Source organism: Pelmatolapia mariae, linkage group LG15, assembly GCF_036321145.2.
Source record: "Pelmatolapia mariae isolate MD_Pm_ZW linkage group LG15, Pm_UMD_F_2, whole genome shotgun sequence".
In the NCBI taxonomy this organism is placed as follows: domain Eukaryota; kingdom Metazoa; phylum Chordata; class Actinopteri; order Cichliformes; family Cichlidae; genus Pelmatolapia; species Pelmatolapia mariae.
The window spans coordinates 18,888,036-18,902,406 of record NC_086240.1 but is presented as its reverse complement, the minus strand read 5'-3'; the positions used below and the strand labels follow the sequence as shown (position 1 = coordinate 18,902,406).

At 38.3% G+C, this 14,371-nt stretch overlaps 1 protein-coding gene across 2 annotated transcripts; it reads right to left on the bottom strand.

Moving 5' to 3' along the window:
* Nucleotides 1-216: 216 nt before the first annotated feature.
* On the bottom strand, nt 217-10,797 carry clu (clusterin). Of its 2 annotated transcripts, XM_063495561.1 has the most exons (11): nt 10,674-10,745; nt 10,290-10,420; nt 6,888-7,060; nt 5,837-5,985; nt 5,308-5,478; nt 5,001-5,171; nt 4,649-4,862; nt 3,766-3,906; nt 1,608-1,828; nt 1,103-1,290; nt 217-854 (listed from the first exon to the last, which is right to left on the bottom strand). In XM_063495561.1, exons 3-11 carry the CDS (start codon nt 7,003-7,005, stop codon nt 842-844), a joined length of 1,386 nt encoding a protein of 461 aa, XP_063351631.1. In that variant the 5' UTR covers nt 7,006-7,060; nt 10,290-10,420; nt 10,674-10,745; the 3' UTR covers nt 217-841. The 2 variants fall into 2 exon arrangements, with proteins under 2 accessions (XP_063351631.1, XP_063351630.1); XM_063495560.1 differs by lacking the exon at nt 10,290-10,420 and having other exon boundaries at nt 10,674-10,797.
* Between the last annotated feature and the right edge of the window lie 3,574 nt (nt 10,798-14,371).

Genomic DNA, 14,371 nt, shown 5'->3' with positions numbered 1-14,371 from the left:
ATACTCTTACATCCACAGGAACACAATGCTAAGCACTGCAGCATCATGCCACCCCAGTTACTCCAAAAAATATAAAAGCAGACTTTTTGTTAATTATCTGGTTTAGTTCAACTTTTACCTGTGAGGTAGTTTGTTGTAGTCTGTTCACTGGAACTGTTGATCAATTTCTTAGAAGTAAAACACAAACTCAGAATAAGAGTAGACAGGGAAGTGGAATAGGTTAGAGCAGGTTTTATTCAGTTTCTACATATTGCTTCATTTCTAGGCTGTTTTACTGAGCGGCACAAGGCAATCCTGAACTTCCCAGCTTTGGTCGGCAATTTTAATTAAAGCCAATAAATCGCTTTCACCAACTCGATACAGGAAGTATCTGAGCTCTGCAAAAGGAACGATCAACCCATTAAAGTTACTTCAGTGCTCCAATATCCTTCAAATCTTTGCAACCATTCAAAACTTGGTACAATCTTTAATGGAAAAACAATCGTTTTAATCACGTGTGACTGCGGCTGAATGCAAAAAGAATACATTTCAAATTCCACAAAAATAAAACTGCACAAAAAACGTTGCCTAGTGGCCCCCCGTTAAAGATGCCCATGTTGCCTGTAATACAAGGGCGTTTGTTGGAAGTACTATACACACGAGCGGGACTGTTATCTACTAAATATCTTCTCTTACAGCAGGACTAATGTAACAATATAAACCTCTGAGGTTAAACTGTGTCGTTTGCAAAAGCAGGACTTGAAGAGGAACATTAGGTTGGCGTCAGGGTTTCAGGTTTGTTTTGATGAATCCAGAACATTCTCTGGTCAGAAGACGACGCAGGTTCAGGAGTAAATCCAGCTTATTTGAGGACACTGTGGAAGAAGAAACGAGAGATGGAGATCAGAATCTGTGACTGATCTGTGAACTCTCATTCACAGGCTGTTAACTGTCACGGAGGGCATTAAATCAATGTCACAACAAGTCAAAGTAGCAGTGCTGGATTAGGAAAAAGGAAATTAATAAAATCAATCTTTTTGAATCCTAGTCCTCTTCCTAACATTTTTAAAATATTCCTTTAATTGATGATTTTCAGCCTGCTGGAGTCCTCTCTGACACTCACACACTGGTTTCCTTGTAGCGATCCAGAGCTTCCTGAGCTACCACCTCAGAGAACTTGGGGTCGGTCCAGGGGATTTCGCCCGGCACGGTGAAGTTCATGGGTGGTGAGTCGAAGAGCTTCACGCTCACTTTGGTTTCTCCAGGCTCCTCCTCCCCATCAACCTTCTTCTCAGAGTCCTTGCACATCACCTGTAGCATAAGGAGGTAGGGCTTTTAGCTTTTCAGGGGGGTTCTGTAAGTTGCAGCTGAAACAAATGATTAAAATGACTGATGATAAAGAGAAAAATCATTTCTGGATCTTTCAGAAGTTGGATAATTTTGCAGGATTTGGTGTTTTTCTTCGTCTTGTAATAGCTGTGAGCAGATACTGGTACTTAGACACCTAACATGAGTTTTTCAGGTGATAAAAATAGAAGTGTTGAAAAGCATAACTATATGTAGATAACAAATTACAACCTTAATATTGCATATTTTAAATTAAGGTCAAATGAAGCAACAGTACTTACCGCCTGAACAATGAAGATGCCGTCGCTGGTGTCGTTTGCCAGAGAAGACACCCAGCCGAACTGCCTGTTGAACAAATCCAAGATGGAGGAGGTGTTGAACATCTGCTCTTCGAACCTCTTCAGGAGGGAGTTGTACTGCTGGGTGAAACGCTCGGCCAAGGCCAGAGCCTCCTCCAGCTCCTCCTTCAGGGGGCCCTCCAGAGGTTTCTTCCCAGAGCAATCTGTGAGGGAAAAACATCATCGTGGAGCTTGAGTAAAGTTGGAAAATCACTTAACTGCTACATCAGGCTTAAATTAATTAGATAAATGCTGACCCCACCCCCCCTTTTATTTAAAAATTCAACCACTAATGCAGTCTCCTAGTTTGGCACATCTGTTTCTACCTTCTACTTTCCAAAAAGTCCATTAAAAGTAAAGTAAACAATGAAATAAAATACTACTCTGTGCTTGCTGTAATTGAGGAAGAAAGGCAAACGTATCCTCACAAATACTACACACAAGATGGGGAGTGATTCATCTCTAAGGCATTAACTCAAAGCGTTGTCACACATACATGTTTCAATTTCAGAATAGTCTGCAGTTATGCTATAGGCAAGCAGACCCGCTGATATTTAGCAGCTGTGACTATTATATATATGCAAGACTGCACATAATGTGTAGGTATGAATGCACTTGTATGTGCATATGGGCCAGTGGTAGGTCATTGGTAAGTTGGATGAATATTGCTATCATTTATTAGACAGGAAAGAGGGGTAGGATCAAATAAGTTTATGTCTTCCTGCTTCTTTTTGAGCATAAATTTGAGTTACTTATATTCAGACAATAATGCATCGGATTTTTTATTTTTATTTTTTTTGCTGAATGCCCATATATGTCAATTGTACTTTATTCTTTTAAATGTTTGAAATAAACGTAGCTAATTTTGTCCAAACAATTGAGCTACATGATGTTTCTTCCCCTCACTATTGCAACAGTTACTACTATATTTCAACATAAGGCAAAAAGTTCAGCCTGCTGGTTGTGGTAAAACTCCTTAACAGGTCACGGTTATTCAACCTCTGCGATCCTACATCTGTACATTCAAGTTTTGTGGGTCTCAATCTGAGATACGCCACACAGACAAACACCTAAAGGAGCTGCTTGGTCATGGAAACTCATGCTACGAAGCTCCGGGTGCACAGTTTATGTGCTGATATTAATGTCAGAGGAGGATTGGAGCTCTGCCTTATGCGCCTCAACACTCAGCAACCCTGTTCTATAACTTTGTGGCTGAGTTGCTTTGGTTCCTAAACTCTTCCACTTTGCATTATTGCCACTAACAGTTGATCATGGAAAATCTGGGGGCAAAGACATTTCCCGAACTGATTTGTTGCAGTAGTGGCACCCTATAATAGCACCACACTCAAATTCAGTGAGGTCTTTAGAATGAGCCGTTCATTCACAGACTGCATGACTAACTGTTTTACTTTATACAATGTGGCAATGGGACTGAAAAACACCTGAATTACAAGAATAAGAGACACTGCGGACCACTACTTCTGTCCAGACTGGAGTATTTTTAGTTAGGACCACCACACATAGAGCCTTGATATTATGCCACTGATTTAAAAATGAAAAACAGGGAAACAAAGAGTTCCAGCTGCTTTTCATTGTTTAAAAATGAAACTATAATTTAAAGCTAGTTCAAATCAACTAGCTGACGGATCCCTCTGAGTGCAAAAACAAAACAAAGCTCTTTGTATTTTCCAAAAGTCTATAAATAGATGCTTTTGTGTCAGAGCCCAGTTCTGTCTTATCGTTTAATGGAAGAGTAACAATAGAATTATCAACACAAAGGAAGAGATCACATGACTAAATTACACTCTCTTTGACATTATAAATATTAATTGTGCTGCTCTAATCAAGACATCCCTGGATCATTATTCAGGTCTCAGTGCCTGGCTTCCTGCCAGTCGAATTTGGATGAAAGGCAGTTTGAAGAGGCCCTCATAGCTGTTAAATGGCTTCTTGTATTATTTTTTTTTAAATAATGAAGGATGACGTTTTAATTTATTTTGGTAATATTTCCCATTGGCTCCACCTTAACTATTTTTACTCCTGTATCCATGTTAACAGTGTGAATAAAAGGTATTAGTCAATGAACGAGACACCATCTTACCAATGTGCTGGATTTCTTTGCACTTCTTACACTCGTCGCGGAACTTGAAGCAGCCGGCTGAGTTGCGACGGATCTCTCTGCAGGTCATCCTGCCGTTACCGTAAGGTTTGGTGATGATCACGTCCTCATTTACGTTACCATCTGTGTGAATGACACAAACGCACCTTATGAATGTTTCATGTGAAAATAAAACCCAACAGTGATGTGCCTCTGCACATGAATTTAATTTTTCTTGTCTGAATGTCACTATTGGTCATGTGACTCCACAGAAATCAGAGAAGATTTGCTTTTTATTTAAGCTAAACCAATTATTACCTAGTAAGTTATTTACCAGCCAATACAGCAATGCAGTTTACAGCTGCAAAGGTATATATTACATAGTTATAGCCACAAAACCTTAATTATGCATTTTCAATTATATCATCATTTTGACAAGAAACCGCCTAACAACATACCAAAATCACAGACCAATCGGTACTCTAATGGCATTAATACAATTTTATGTTTATGGTCTCAAGTTATTACTTGCTAAACCAAGTTATTACTTGAGACTATAGTCTGATCACGAACCTGTTCACTGAGAGCAAAGATCAAGTAAATGGTGGATAGTCAATAGTCACTAAAGGCTTCATATACCCTGACTGCCTTTTGCAACCAGACGAGTTGCTCCCCCCCTGCTGGTCATTACAAAGAATGCAACTTCAGGGTCCACAAGCGATGTCCACATTTTATAGACAGTTTGTAGTTAGACTTAAAAGCTCTCAGCACACATTACTTTCATTAAAACGAGGGGTTTTTGAGTTTACTGCATGTGGGATTCTGCAGCCGATAGCTCTCTAGATACTTTCTGAATAAAAACATTGAGCCCGACAGAAAAACCGACCCTCATTGGGAACTGTGTCACTGTCCATGTCCATCATGGAGCCCATGGAACTGAAGAAGTTCCGGCTCATTCCCATCATAGGGGAGAACAAGTTCTGGAAGCCGTGGAAATGATCGTGGAACAGAGAGCGAATGCTTCTGCCGTGGCGAGCGTACGGTGACAGGAAGTTAGGCAAATAGATCACAGGAGGGCTGTAGTGCACATGATTGGCCACCTGAAAACAACAAATACAGAGACCGAGCTGATGCTGGTACTGATGTAGTGAGTGAATGTGTTTGCTGTATACTTGTTCAAACAGGAAGTGGTGCTTAAAGATTTATTCTGCATATAAACAAGCAAAGGTAAACCGTACCTTCATGCTATCTGTGAATATGTTGTCCACGCCGTCGGCCATCTCTGTGTATTTTTCCTCCAGGTTCTTGAACTCTCTGTTCTGCCGTTGTCCTTCTTGCTCCAGGATGTCGATCTTCTCTCCATTGATCCAGATGGAGAAAGGAGATGTTCTATTCAGAACCTCCTCCAGCTGCAGACCGAATTTGATTCATTTCAAATCAAACTTAAAATGTCTTTCATGGCTTAATATTTCAGGGGAGAGAAGAAGAATGATGAAGGGGAAAGGATGAAATATGCATAGTGTTGTATCTCCTTTAGTGTCTGACCTGACGTCCCACCAGTCCAGATCCACTGCTGCAGGTTCGGGAGTAGTATTTCACACAGGTGTTCTTCAGACAAGGCTTGCACTCCTCCCACAGAGCCTTCATGGTCTCGTTACAAACCTCCTCCTCCTTCTCCAGCTCGGTCTCCATCTCCTGAGCTGTACGCATCGCTTCCTATACATTAAAACATCCAACTTTATTCTGGCCCCATCTTTGGTAATAATTATCTCGTCCTTTAGAGTTCAGTTTAGAGTTACACGTGCAGAAATTTTCTGCAGTAAATTCTCTCAGGAACTATGTAAGTTCTTATCTGCAGCAGGGACAGATTTATTTAAGGGAAAAAAAGTGAACACTTCCTTGCTGTTAAACATTTAAAAACAAAGTTTAAACCACTGGAACATTAAAATATTACTTTTCTGTGTGTTGTGGCCCAAAAAACCCAAATCACTAGACATCTTTACTTCACTTATTTCCCTACAGCATCGCAAACAAAGGTACTGTTAAAACATATAGTATTTAATATTAGTGCTACCTCTTTCTTTTGCTTGGTTTTCTCCAGATCATCCAAAAACCTCTTATGCTCCTCTGAAGATTTCTGCATCACACTCTTCATTTCCTTCACTCCATTGATGGCATTTTCAATTTGTCTGTCCAGATACTTTTCTCCCTGAATGGAAATCTCTGTAAACCACAAACAACACGCAGAAAATGTTAACTTCCATAAAATGGCCTTGAACGTTACTGATATTACATGATGCCTGTTCTGTTGGTTCTGCTCACTGTCAACCTCTGCTCAGGCGATTATTTTATTCTACATATCCTAAGGGGTCCAGTATGTAGAATCACAACACAAATGTAACACAGACCTGGGCATTTATGCATTATCTTCTCAGAATAAATTTAGAATTAATCAGTAAATTAACCTCAGCACCCTATCTGTCATCCACAGACTCCAGAGTCTGTAGAGTCCCAGCTGCAGTGTATTTTATCACCCTGGAGGAACCAAAAGACATTTGAAGGGCAGACTAACAGACCACAAATGTGCTCATGCAGATAGAATATCAACTACCCTGTGTCTAGACACTACACGGACCTCCATAACAGTAATGCATGCATATTACAAGCCCTTGGCATTGCACAAATCACAGAAATTTGACAGACAAGGAAATCTGTCATGAATACTAAATATCCAGGCCTAATTGAGGGGCCTAGATTTTGTTGGTTATTGTTAACACCTTTGTTTGTTTATCTATTTCCTTTAACTATTTTTTTTCTTTTATGCTGCTCTTTGACTCAACTTTAACAAATATGCTTGAAAAAATGACATCATCTTCAATACCTTAAGTTTTATAGCACTAATGGAAGATTCCTATTAGTGGAATACCATGAAAAGAAATCTGTTGCCCTAATGAAATCTATTTAACTTCTTAGAGGTTTGTATACTGGAAAATGGCCGATTAAAAACGATTTATCTAGATAACCTAACATTACTGCCGTAACTAACAAGTTGTTAACATCATCAGATCAATCCTTTTGTGTGAACTGGCCCTTTAAACCCTTTTTTCCACACCCTGCAAACTTACGGTTAAGATCTTCTTTTGTCGGAGGAAGGATACAGCTGGCTGAGGCCACCAGAAGAGCCACCAAGGCCAAAGACTCTTTCGAGCCTTTCCTCTTCATCATCATCATCATCATTAGCATCCTCTCTGACTCTTAGAGGGCCAGCAGGTAATGATGTGAATATGATGCCAAAGACCTGGAATGTAAATCAAACACACGTTCAGTCCAAACTGACTCTGGACTGTGAAAAATGTCATTGCACAGACTCCTTATCTCCACCAGAGGGCGATGGAAGCTGGAGAAAAAGCAGGTGGGGAGCTACGCAGTAAAAAATCATCACGTTTGCTCAGCGGTTTTGTGCCCTTACACGGCAAAAGCTAAAAATAACCAATCAATAACACTAAATAATTCAAACTGATGAACATCTTATTCGTCCCCAGTTTCAATCATTAAAGGATGTTATGAGTTCAGATCAGTGTTCTCCTGCGACACTGACCAAAGTGCCTTTCAAAGGCATTGTATAATAGAACAGCAGGCTCTTTCTCTGTTACCCATTTCTTCTCTGACGTGTGCTTGGTCAGCTGCCCGTTCACCCAACAATGACATATTCAGCAGAGGATGTCTGTGGTGTATGACCCCCCCGCTAACATGAGACAGACAAAGACAGAGAAATGCATCAGTCAGTTGGACCAGGCTTCTTTCCTCTCTGTGCAGCTTTTCCCTAAGCAGCATAAATAATCTCTCCCATGTGGGAGTCTAATCTCTGCTGATTATTTCTGCAGTCAGCAATAATCCTTATTTTCTCTAAAAACACATGGCCACATGCAGCAGTCTAGCTGAACTTTGCTGATTCACTGAGTTTTTCTGGAGCCTTCTGGAGATTAGTCTTTATCAGGATTAGCTCAGTGTTTAACCATCCATAATAACCAAAATTACACACTTGTGTCAACCATTAGATAATGCGCATGCTTACTTGACACAAAACATAACAGAAAGCAAAAAAATCTACTTAGAAGACTTTTTTTTAAAGGATTTTTTTGTTTTGTTTGCAGAACTTGGCGCACACAGTGGAAAGGCTGCCCACTTCTATGGTGATTAAACCGGACGTAGCTTTTGCTGTGGATCAAATTTGGCAGAATTACGACTAAGAATTTTTCAAGACTCTTATGAAGCGCTTCACCCTGATTTAGAGTTTTGATTGAGCGAAAGGGTAGCCATGCAGATGTTTTCAGGCTTAAAGAGCTAACTGATCGCATAAAAAGCAGACATTGCTTAATATGAAATTATACTGAAAACATTTAAGGAAGGATTCGTTGGTTTCCAAAAATCTGGAAAATCACTGATGTAGAGGATAGCCAATGTCTTCCACAAGATTTGTAAATGGGCAAATCTGTCATGTTGAGACAAGATAAACATCTTTTTCTTTCTTCTAAACTGCTGGAAATGAGATTCACACAAGGATGCATTTACACCTCTAGTTCTGTTCTTAATGAAATTGTCTGCATGCAGACACACTGCAAGCTCCAGGTACTTCAGGTGAAGTAAAGCGTTTGCACACCCAGTATAAAAGCACAGGTCTTAGGAGTGTCTTGCTCATCTTCTACAGTGTGTTTTTGTTTGCAGTCGCTCGCCCACAATCTCCTCCTGTTTCTATGGAAACAAGCAGAGTACAGTATGCATACAAATCTGCTGCAACACCCCAAAACAGTCAAGAACTTTTACATTGTTTGGTAGTTGATCTGTTTATATTTCCTGTTCCCTTTATTTATTCAACCCTGTCCTACTGAATGTATTTAATCATCCCATTGAAAGAGGCCCATTCATACCCATGACTCTGCATGGGTTCAGTCAAATAAGAATATTTAAGATGCCCTGCAGAGCAGCTTACACACCCTTCCCCAGAATCAGTATGAAAGCTTTGCTATCTTTGGAAACTTTTTGGGTCTGCTTGCACTATATGATTAAATGCCCATAGCGAATTAATAATTACTAATCAGAAAAGGTTTATGCCATCTTAAAATAGTTTAAATTTAGATTTTTTGTGTCCATTGTCTGTGTTCTTGTTACAGTACACAGTATAGTCTTAAATCAGCGCTGATGTAACCTTCCTGGATATTTTTTTCAGTCCTTCAAAAACTGCAAAATGTCATCAGCTGTTCTAAATCCAGCAGGGCTGGACTGCACGTCCACCTGGGAGCAGAAAAAATGTCCCACCTTCTCCTGCTTATATGAACTTTCTGCGTTTTTAAACATACAGCAAACACAGTGAGGTCATTATCCAGGAACTAGAAGGTTTGTAAACACCATTTCCAATCCAGCCTTTTGTAATGAGAAAAAAAAATAATGAGTAAGCCCCGACGTTCAGTGAGGGGAAAGAATGACCAATGCTGAAATGAAAAGCACAGACAAAGCCACAGAAAATTAAACAGAAAAAACAGTGAGAGAGAGAGAGATGGAGAGAAAGTTAGGCAAATAAAAAGTATTAACAATGCACAGGCCCAGTTGTGTTATTTGCTGAACAACAGCTGCAAGGATCCTGGTTACACAACTGAAATACCAACACTCCTCCTCTCCAGATGTTCTTCTAGGAAGTTCAGCATTACCAGTATGATATCAACATCTGCACAGTCTCCCACACATCACCTTTATTTTCTGGAACCATTTATTTACTGTTGTAAATATTTTATTTGACACTTAGATTACTATTAAAAGACATTTAGTACTGAGAAATGAAATCTTGGCTGCTGAAGAATAATTTTGTTCATTTTTAAAGCAAACCTTTGCCACTTTAAGCATCGGGAACACAACAAATTTGTTTGTCTGATGTTGTAGTTTATGTTTATAAAATCAGAAAAATACAAAATATCTGCTAATTTTTTTTTTTGCATTTTGTTATTGTAACATTTATCTCATACATATTACACTTTATACTCTAAAATAGCTTACATTACCATAACTTTGTATTTATGACGTTGTTGCCCTACAGTATACTGCTGCACAACTATTCGCACATTTCACTTATAAAGTTTAATATTTTGCAATGATTTAATGAAATTTCTTTCATTTTATTCTACTATTTCTTTATTAAACTAGTGTTACAGTGACAGTGAAATTTCTTTTGCTTCTGTCCCCCCATTAATGACTTTCCTGGTGCTTAAATAGGAAGGAAAAAAAATGGACTAATCTGTCAAAAATGGGACACTGGCCTCATTATTTAAAGTGTTTGGGGACTTCTTCACCCATAGGACTTAACTGTCCTATAGGCATGAAGGAATCAGGGCTATTTCTATTTCTAAACCAGAATATGTAATAATAATAATAAAGATCCACCAATGCTTTTATAGTGTAACATCTTAAAACCTGCAAACATGCATGTGATTACAGATTTATAATTTAGTTTCACGTTTTTATTATTATTTACGCACCAAGCACTGCGTAAAATGCTGAAGCGTGTTATTGAAGTAAACCACAGCAGGACGTCATCCACCCTAATCCAGTTGTTTTGATCCAGAGATGGAGGTCACACCCATGAGTAAGCAATTTAAACAGCAATCACCTTCAGTCAGCACGACCGCATGAAAGGGAATAACACGACATGCTTTAATTAATTAGTTAGAAGTGATTTTTACAGTCTGACGTTTTATCTGCAAAACCTGCAAAATGCAAACGAGGTCTGTTCTGTTTTGTTTAAATATGTTAAAGCTTATATAAAAATGTAACCACCACAGTCTGCACACAAAAACACTTATTTTTTTTTCTTTTTCTGTGAGCATCGCCGACCTGCAAAAAGCAAATCTCCTCTGACTCACCTCTGTTTGTTTCCTGAGACTCCAGCTCGTCCGAAGCTGCCCCAGGCTCGCTGCTGCTCTTATTTATACCAGCGGATAACGGGGACGGTGCAGACATGTGATTCACTGACCAAGCATGCTGCTGCCGCCGCATCCAGCTCTCAAAAGTACCGCAATGTGAACACCAACTTCCTGTAATACGCTTCAAAATAAACCTTTAGAAAACAAAACGAAAATATTTTCATGCAAATTGCTCAGTTTCAGTTTAGGAATTGCAATTCAGTAATTCTACTTACCTCTTGTAAATTTTTAACAACAAATATGGATAGACTTGAAAAAAGTGTTTTCTTTTTAAAACGGAATCATCTGAATAAGTCTGAACAGTGCCTGTCAGAAACCTCCAAAACTTGATGATTAAGATCATGTAATAACACTACAAAAAATAAAAGCACAACATTTCAATAGTTGGCACTGACATCTGCTTTGCTGATTAGAAAAAAAGGCAAAAAAGAACAAAATAATAAATCAATTATTGAACTCAACAATAACAAAAAAGAACAATTGAAACAAACTGATATTTTAAAATGACGCATTTAGTAAAAAGATAATATTTTTGGGCTGTAACATAAAATTAATAACAAAACTTTTCACATATATATAGACCTTCATATAATATGTATTTGTATTAAAACTAATACAACAGTAATAACAATATTAGACTCCTACACCTTTAACGTGGTACATCCCAGAATGAACGAGGGCCCTACAATAAAAATAAAAATCAGGCCAATTAATTATGTTGAGTTTTTTTTGTGTAGAATACCTTTTTTGTAAGCTGTAACACACATGCTCCTATCAAGATAGTCTTCAATTAATATTTTATAACTGATTATATGTTATTGTGTTCACTAAGGCGCTATTTAAATTAAATTCAGATTCATTCATAAATTTGATGTACTTTTCTTCCCCACATGCTTCTTCCACAAATTACGGAAAGCAGACTTTTATTTTGACATAAAAAAAATATTTCCTGCCATGGTTGCGTTCAATTGTTTCTGACTTGACATCAGCGAGAAGACTTTTCCAGAAGTTTTTTGTCATTTATTGGCACCTCTCAGAGGTGGTGAGCAGACACAGAAACATTTGACTCATCCTGACAGTGACTTAACATTTAAAACGTTTCTTTATCGGCATTTTACCAAACCACACTGGAAAAAAAACTGTTTCATAACAACCAACAATATACTGCCTGTAATAAACTACTGAGGATGTAAGCTTCCTAATGGATATACTATTATATAAGTATAAATATAAAAGTACACAATGTAATATTTGGGTTAAATTAGTTTGCTGTATCATTGTATATACAGTGTTTGTGTTTAGTCATAATCACACGATTCTTCTGCAGTACTTTCTCTGCAACAGATGCAGTTCAAAAGAATTTACACTGTTTAAAGAAACAGGATTCTTGATGTCACTAATAAGAATGAATGAGGAATGAATGAATTCAGAAAAAAATGACATTTGTGCTGTTCCCTTTGCTTGAGATCTTCTGTAAATATATAATGTGGTTGATCTTGCTAAATGAATTTGGGCTGAGTTGAAAAGACTTGAAAAGCTTTGTTTATTTCTATAAGACAGAAAATACTAGTGTTGAAGTTAAGAGTGTGGGAAATACTGAAAAAAATGTTACCGGGGGTTATCGTTCTATTTTTTAAAGCTTCACTTAACACAAAGACCCGACAAGGCTGGAGTAGGCTCCTGTTTTGCTGATGACGGTGAGTTTTCAGATAAATTCAAGGACTAAGTGTTATCTTAAAAATACATCATTCTGAAAAACAAAAGCTCCCAAAACTGAAAAACAGAGCTGCATGTATTTGCTGATGTACAGCTGATGTTTTGCACTTGCATGTTTGTCCCAGGAGAGCAATGTAATACAAACTCTAGTTAAAAAAACTCAGAGGTCACCGAGATTGTTTTGACAATAGTCATTCTGCACCTGCTTTCCTTAAGTGTGAGAGGGGTTATGGAAATTTGAAACATATGACCCAGGAGTGTAGGAAAGTTAAAACAGAAGAATCCGTTCATGAATCCACGTTAAATACAAATGCAATTACAGTCCAAGTGTCTTTAAACACAATTAATCCTCCTAACAAACAACTTACAAGGGCTTGTATCATCTCAGGGCACGGATGTTCCAGTAAATCTCATGGACACGCACAAAGACACACAAACACAGCGGGTAAAACACGAATTCTTTTGTTGTGCGTCAGCTGCAGTCATGTCTCTGCAGAGCTGTGATCGGCAGTGTTAGTTAGATGTTAGTCTTTAAACAGCTCTGCAGCTTAAATTGTGTGGTTTAGATCAGTCTAACGCAAGTACAGACTAACCTGTTGTCAGCCCACAGAGTTAGACACTCCTTAGTAAAGTTGTTCATAGAGGCATCCGTGTCCTCTTAGAGTCACAGTAGTTGAGTAGTTTGATCAAACTGGTGTTAAGCTCTTTGGTTAGGCAGGAGTTGTAGTTGGAAAAATACAACTGTATGTAACTAAAATTCATAGATTAGATTAAACAAAATAGCAATAAACACACATTATACTCTGTGTGTATTGCTTGTTTGTGACAAAGTGTAAAAGTAAAGTTGCTACACTAGGTGGCACAAACTCCATTCTTATAAGGTCTCCTCCTCCCAGGACTTAAAGTTTGAAGACTTACAGTGAGGGTACTTGACTGGATTGTTTAATGCTTTCCAAACATCATTAGCACACTCGTGGTTACATTTCCAACTTTAAATATTTTACATCTTGACCTTGAAATAATAGAAAAATTCAGATGACAACAAGAATTTGGCATTTATTTATTTTTAACCTGTTTATATTAAATATAAACATGTTAAATAGTCTTATATTTAAGCTATTTAATCTGTGAAGTTACAAGCCAGAGCTGGTTATTACGCAAATAGGCACACAATTCTGATGAGATGAGAATATATTGACAGGAAGAGCAGTTTTGATAAACAGTCTTTAAAAACATGCACTATTTTATCTAAGCTCAAGTTCAACACAATATCTAATCAGCCAATCACATAGCAGCGGCTCAGCATTTCAGCATGCACACACGCTGGAGATGACCTACTGAAGTTCAAACTGAGCATTAGAATTGGGTAAAAAGCTAATTTAAGAGTTTTGAAAGTGGCATGGTTCTTGGTGCCAATTGCGCTGGTCTGAGTATTTTAACTCCGTCCAACTTGGTACTTGCAAGGTGTAGCTAATGAAGTGTTCTGAACTCTGTTGCAGGTGATGTATTCAGGATAGCACCTTCTTCTAGCTACCTTTTAGGGGTCAACATTGGGGCTCATTGGCCTCCACCTTACTCTCTCAGCGCCATCTTCAAAATTCTTTGCCCAGTATTTCTTCCATCTCTCCTCTACACATGGATAAACCACCTTAGCCTTGTCTCTCTAAATTTGTCTCCACACTATCCTACTGTTGCTCCTGGTCATTCCCCCCAAAATTTTAGCATCTTCCTCCAGCTCTGCCTCCTGTCTTTTTGTTAGTACCACCATCTCCAAACACTACGTCATCCCTTTACCAGTTCCTCCACTTACTGTCCTTCCTACCCATATTGTGCCCCTAGTGGCTGGTAAGACAAATATAGCAACAAAATTAAACACTGCTGTGCTTAAATTCCTTAAAAAAGTCCCTTGAAAGAACCAAAGC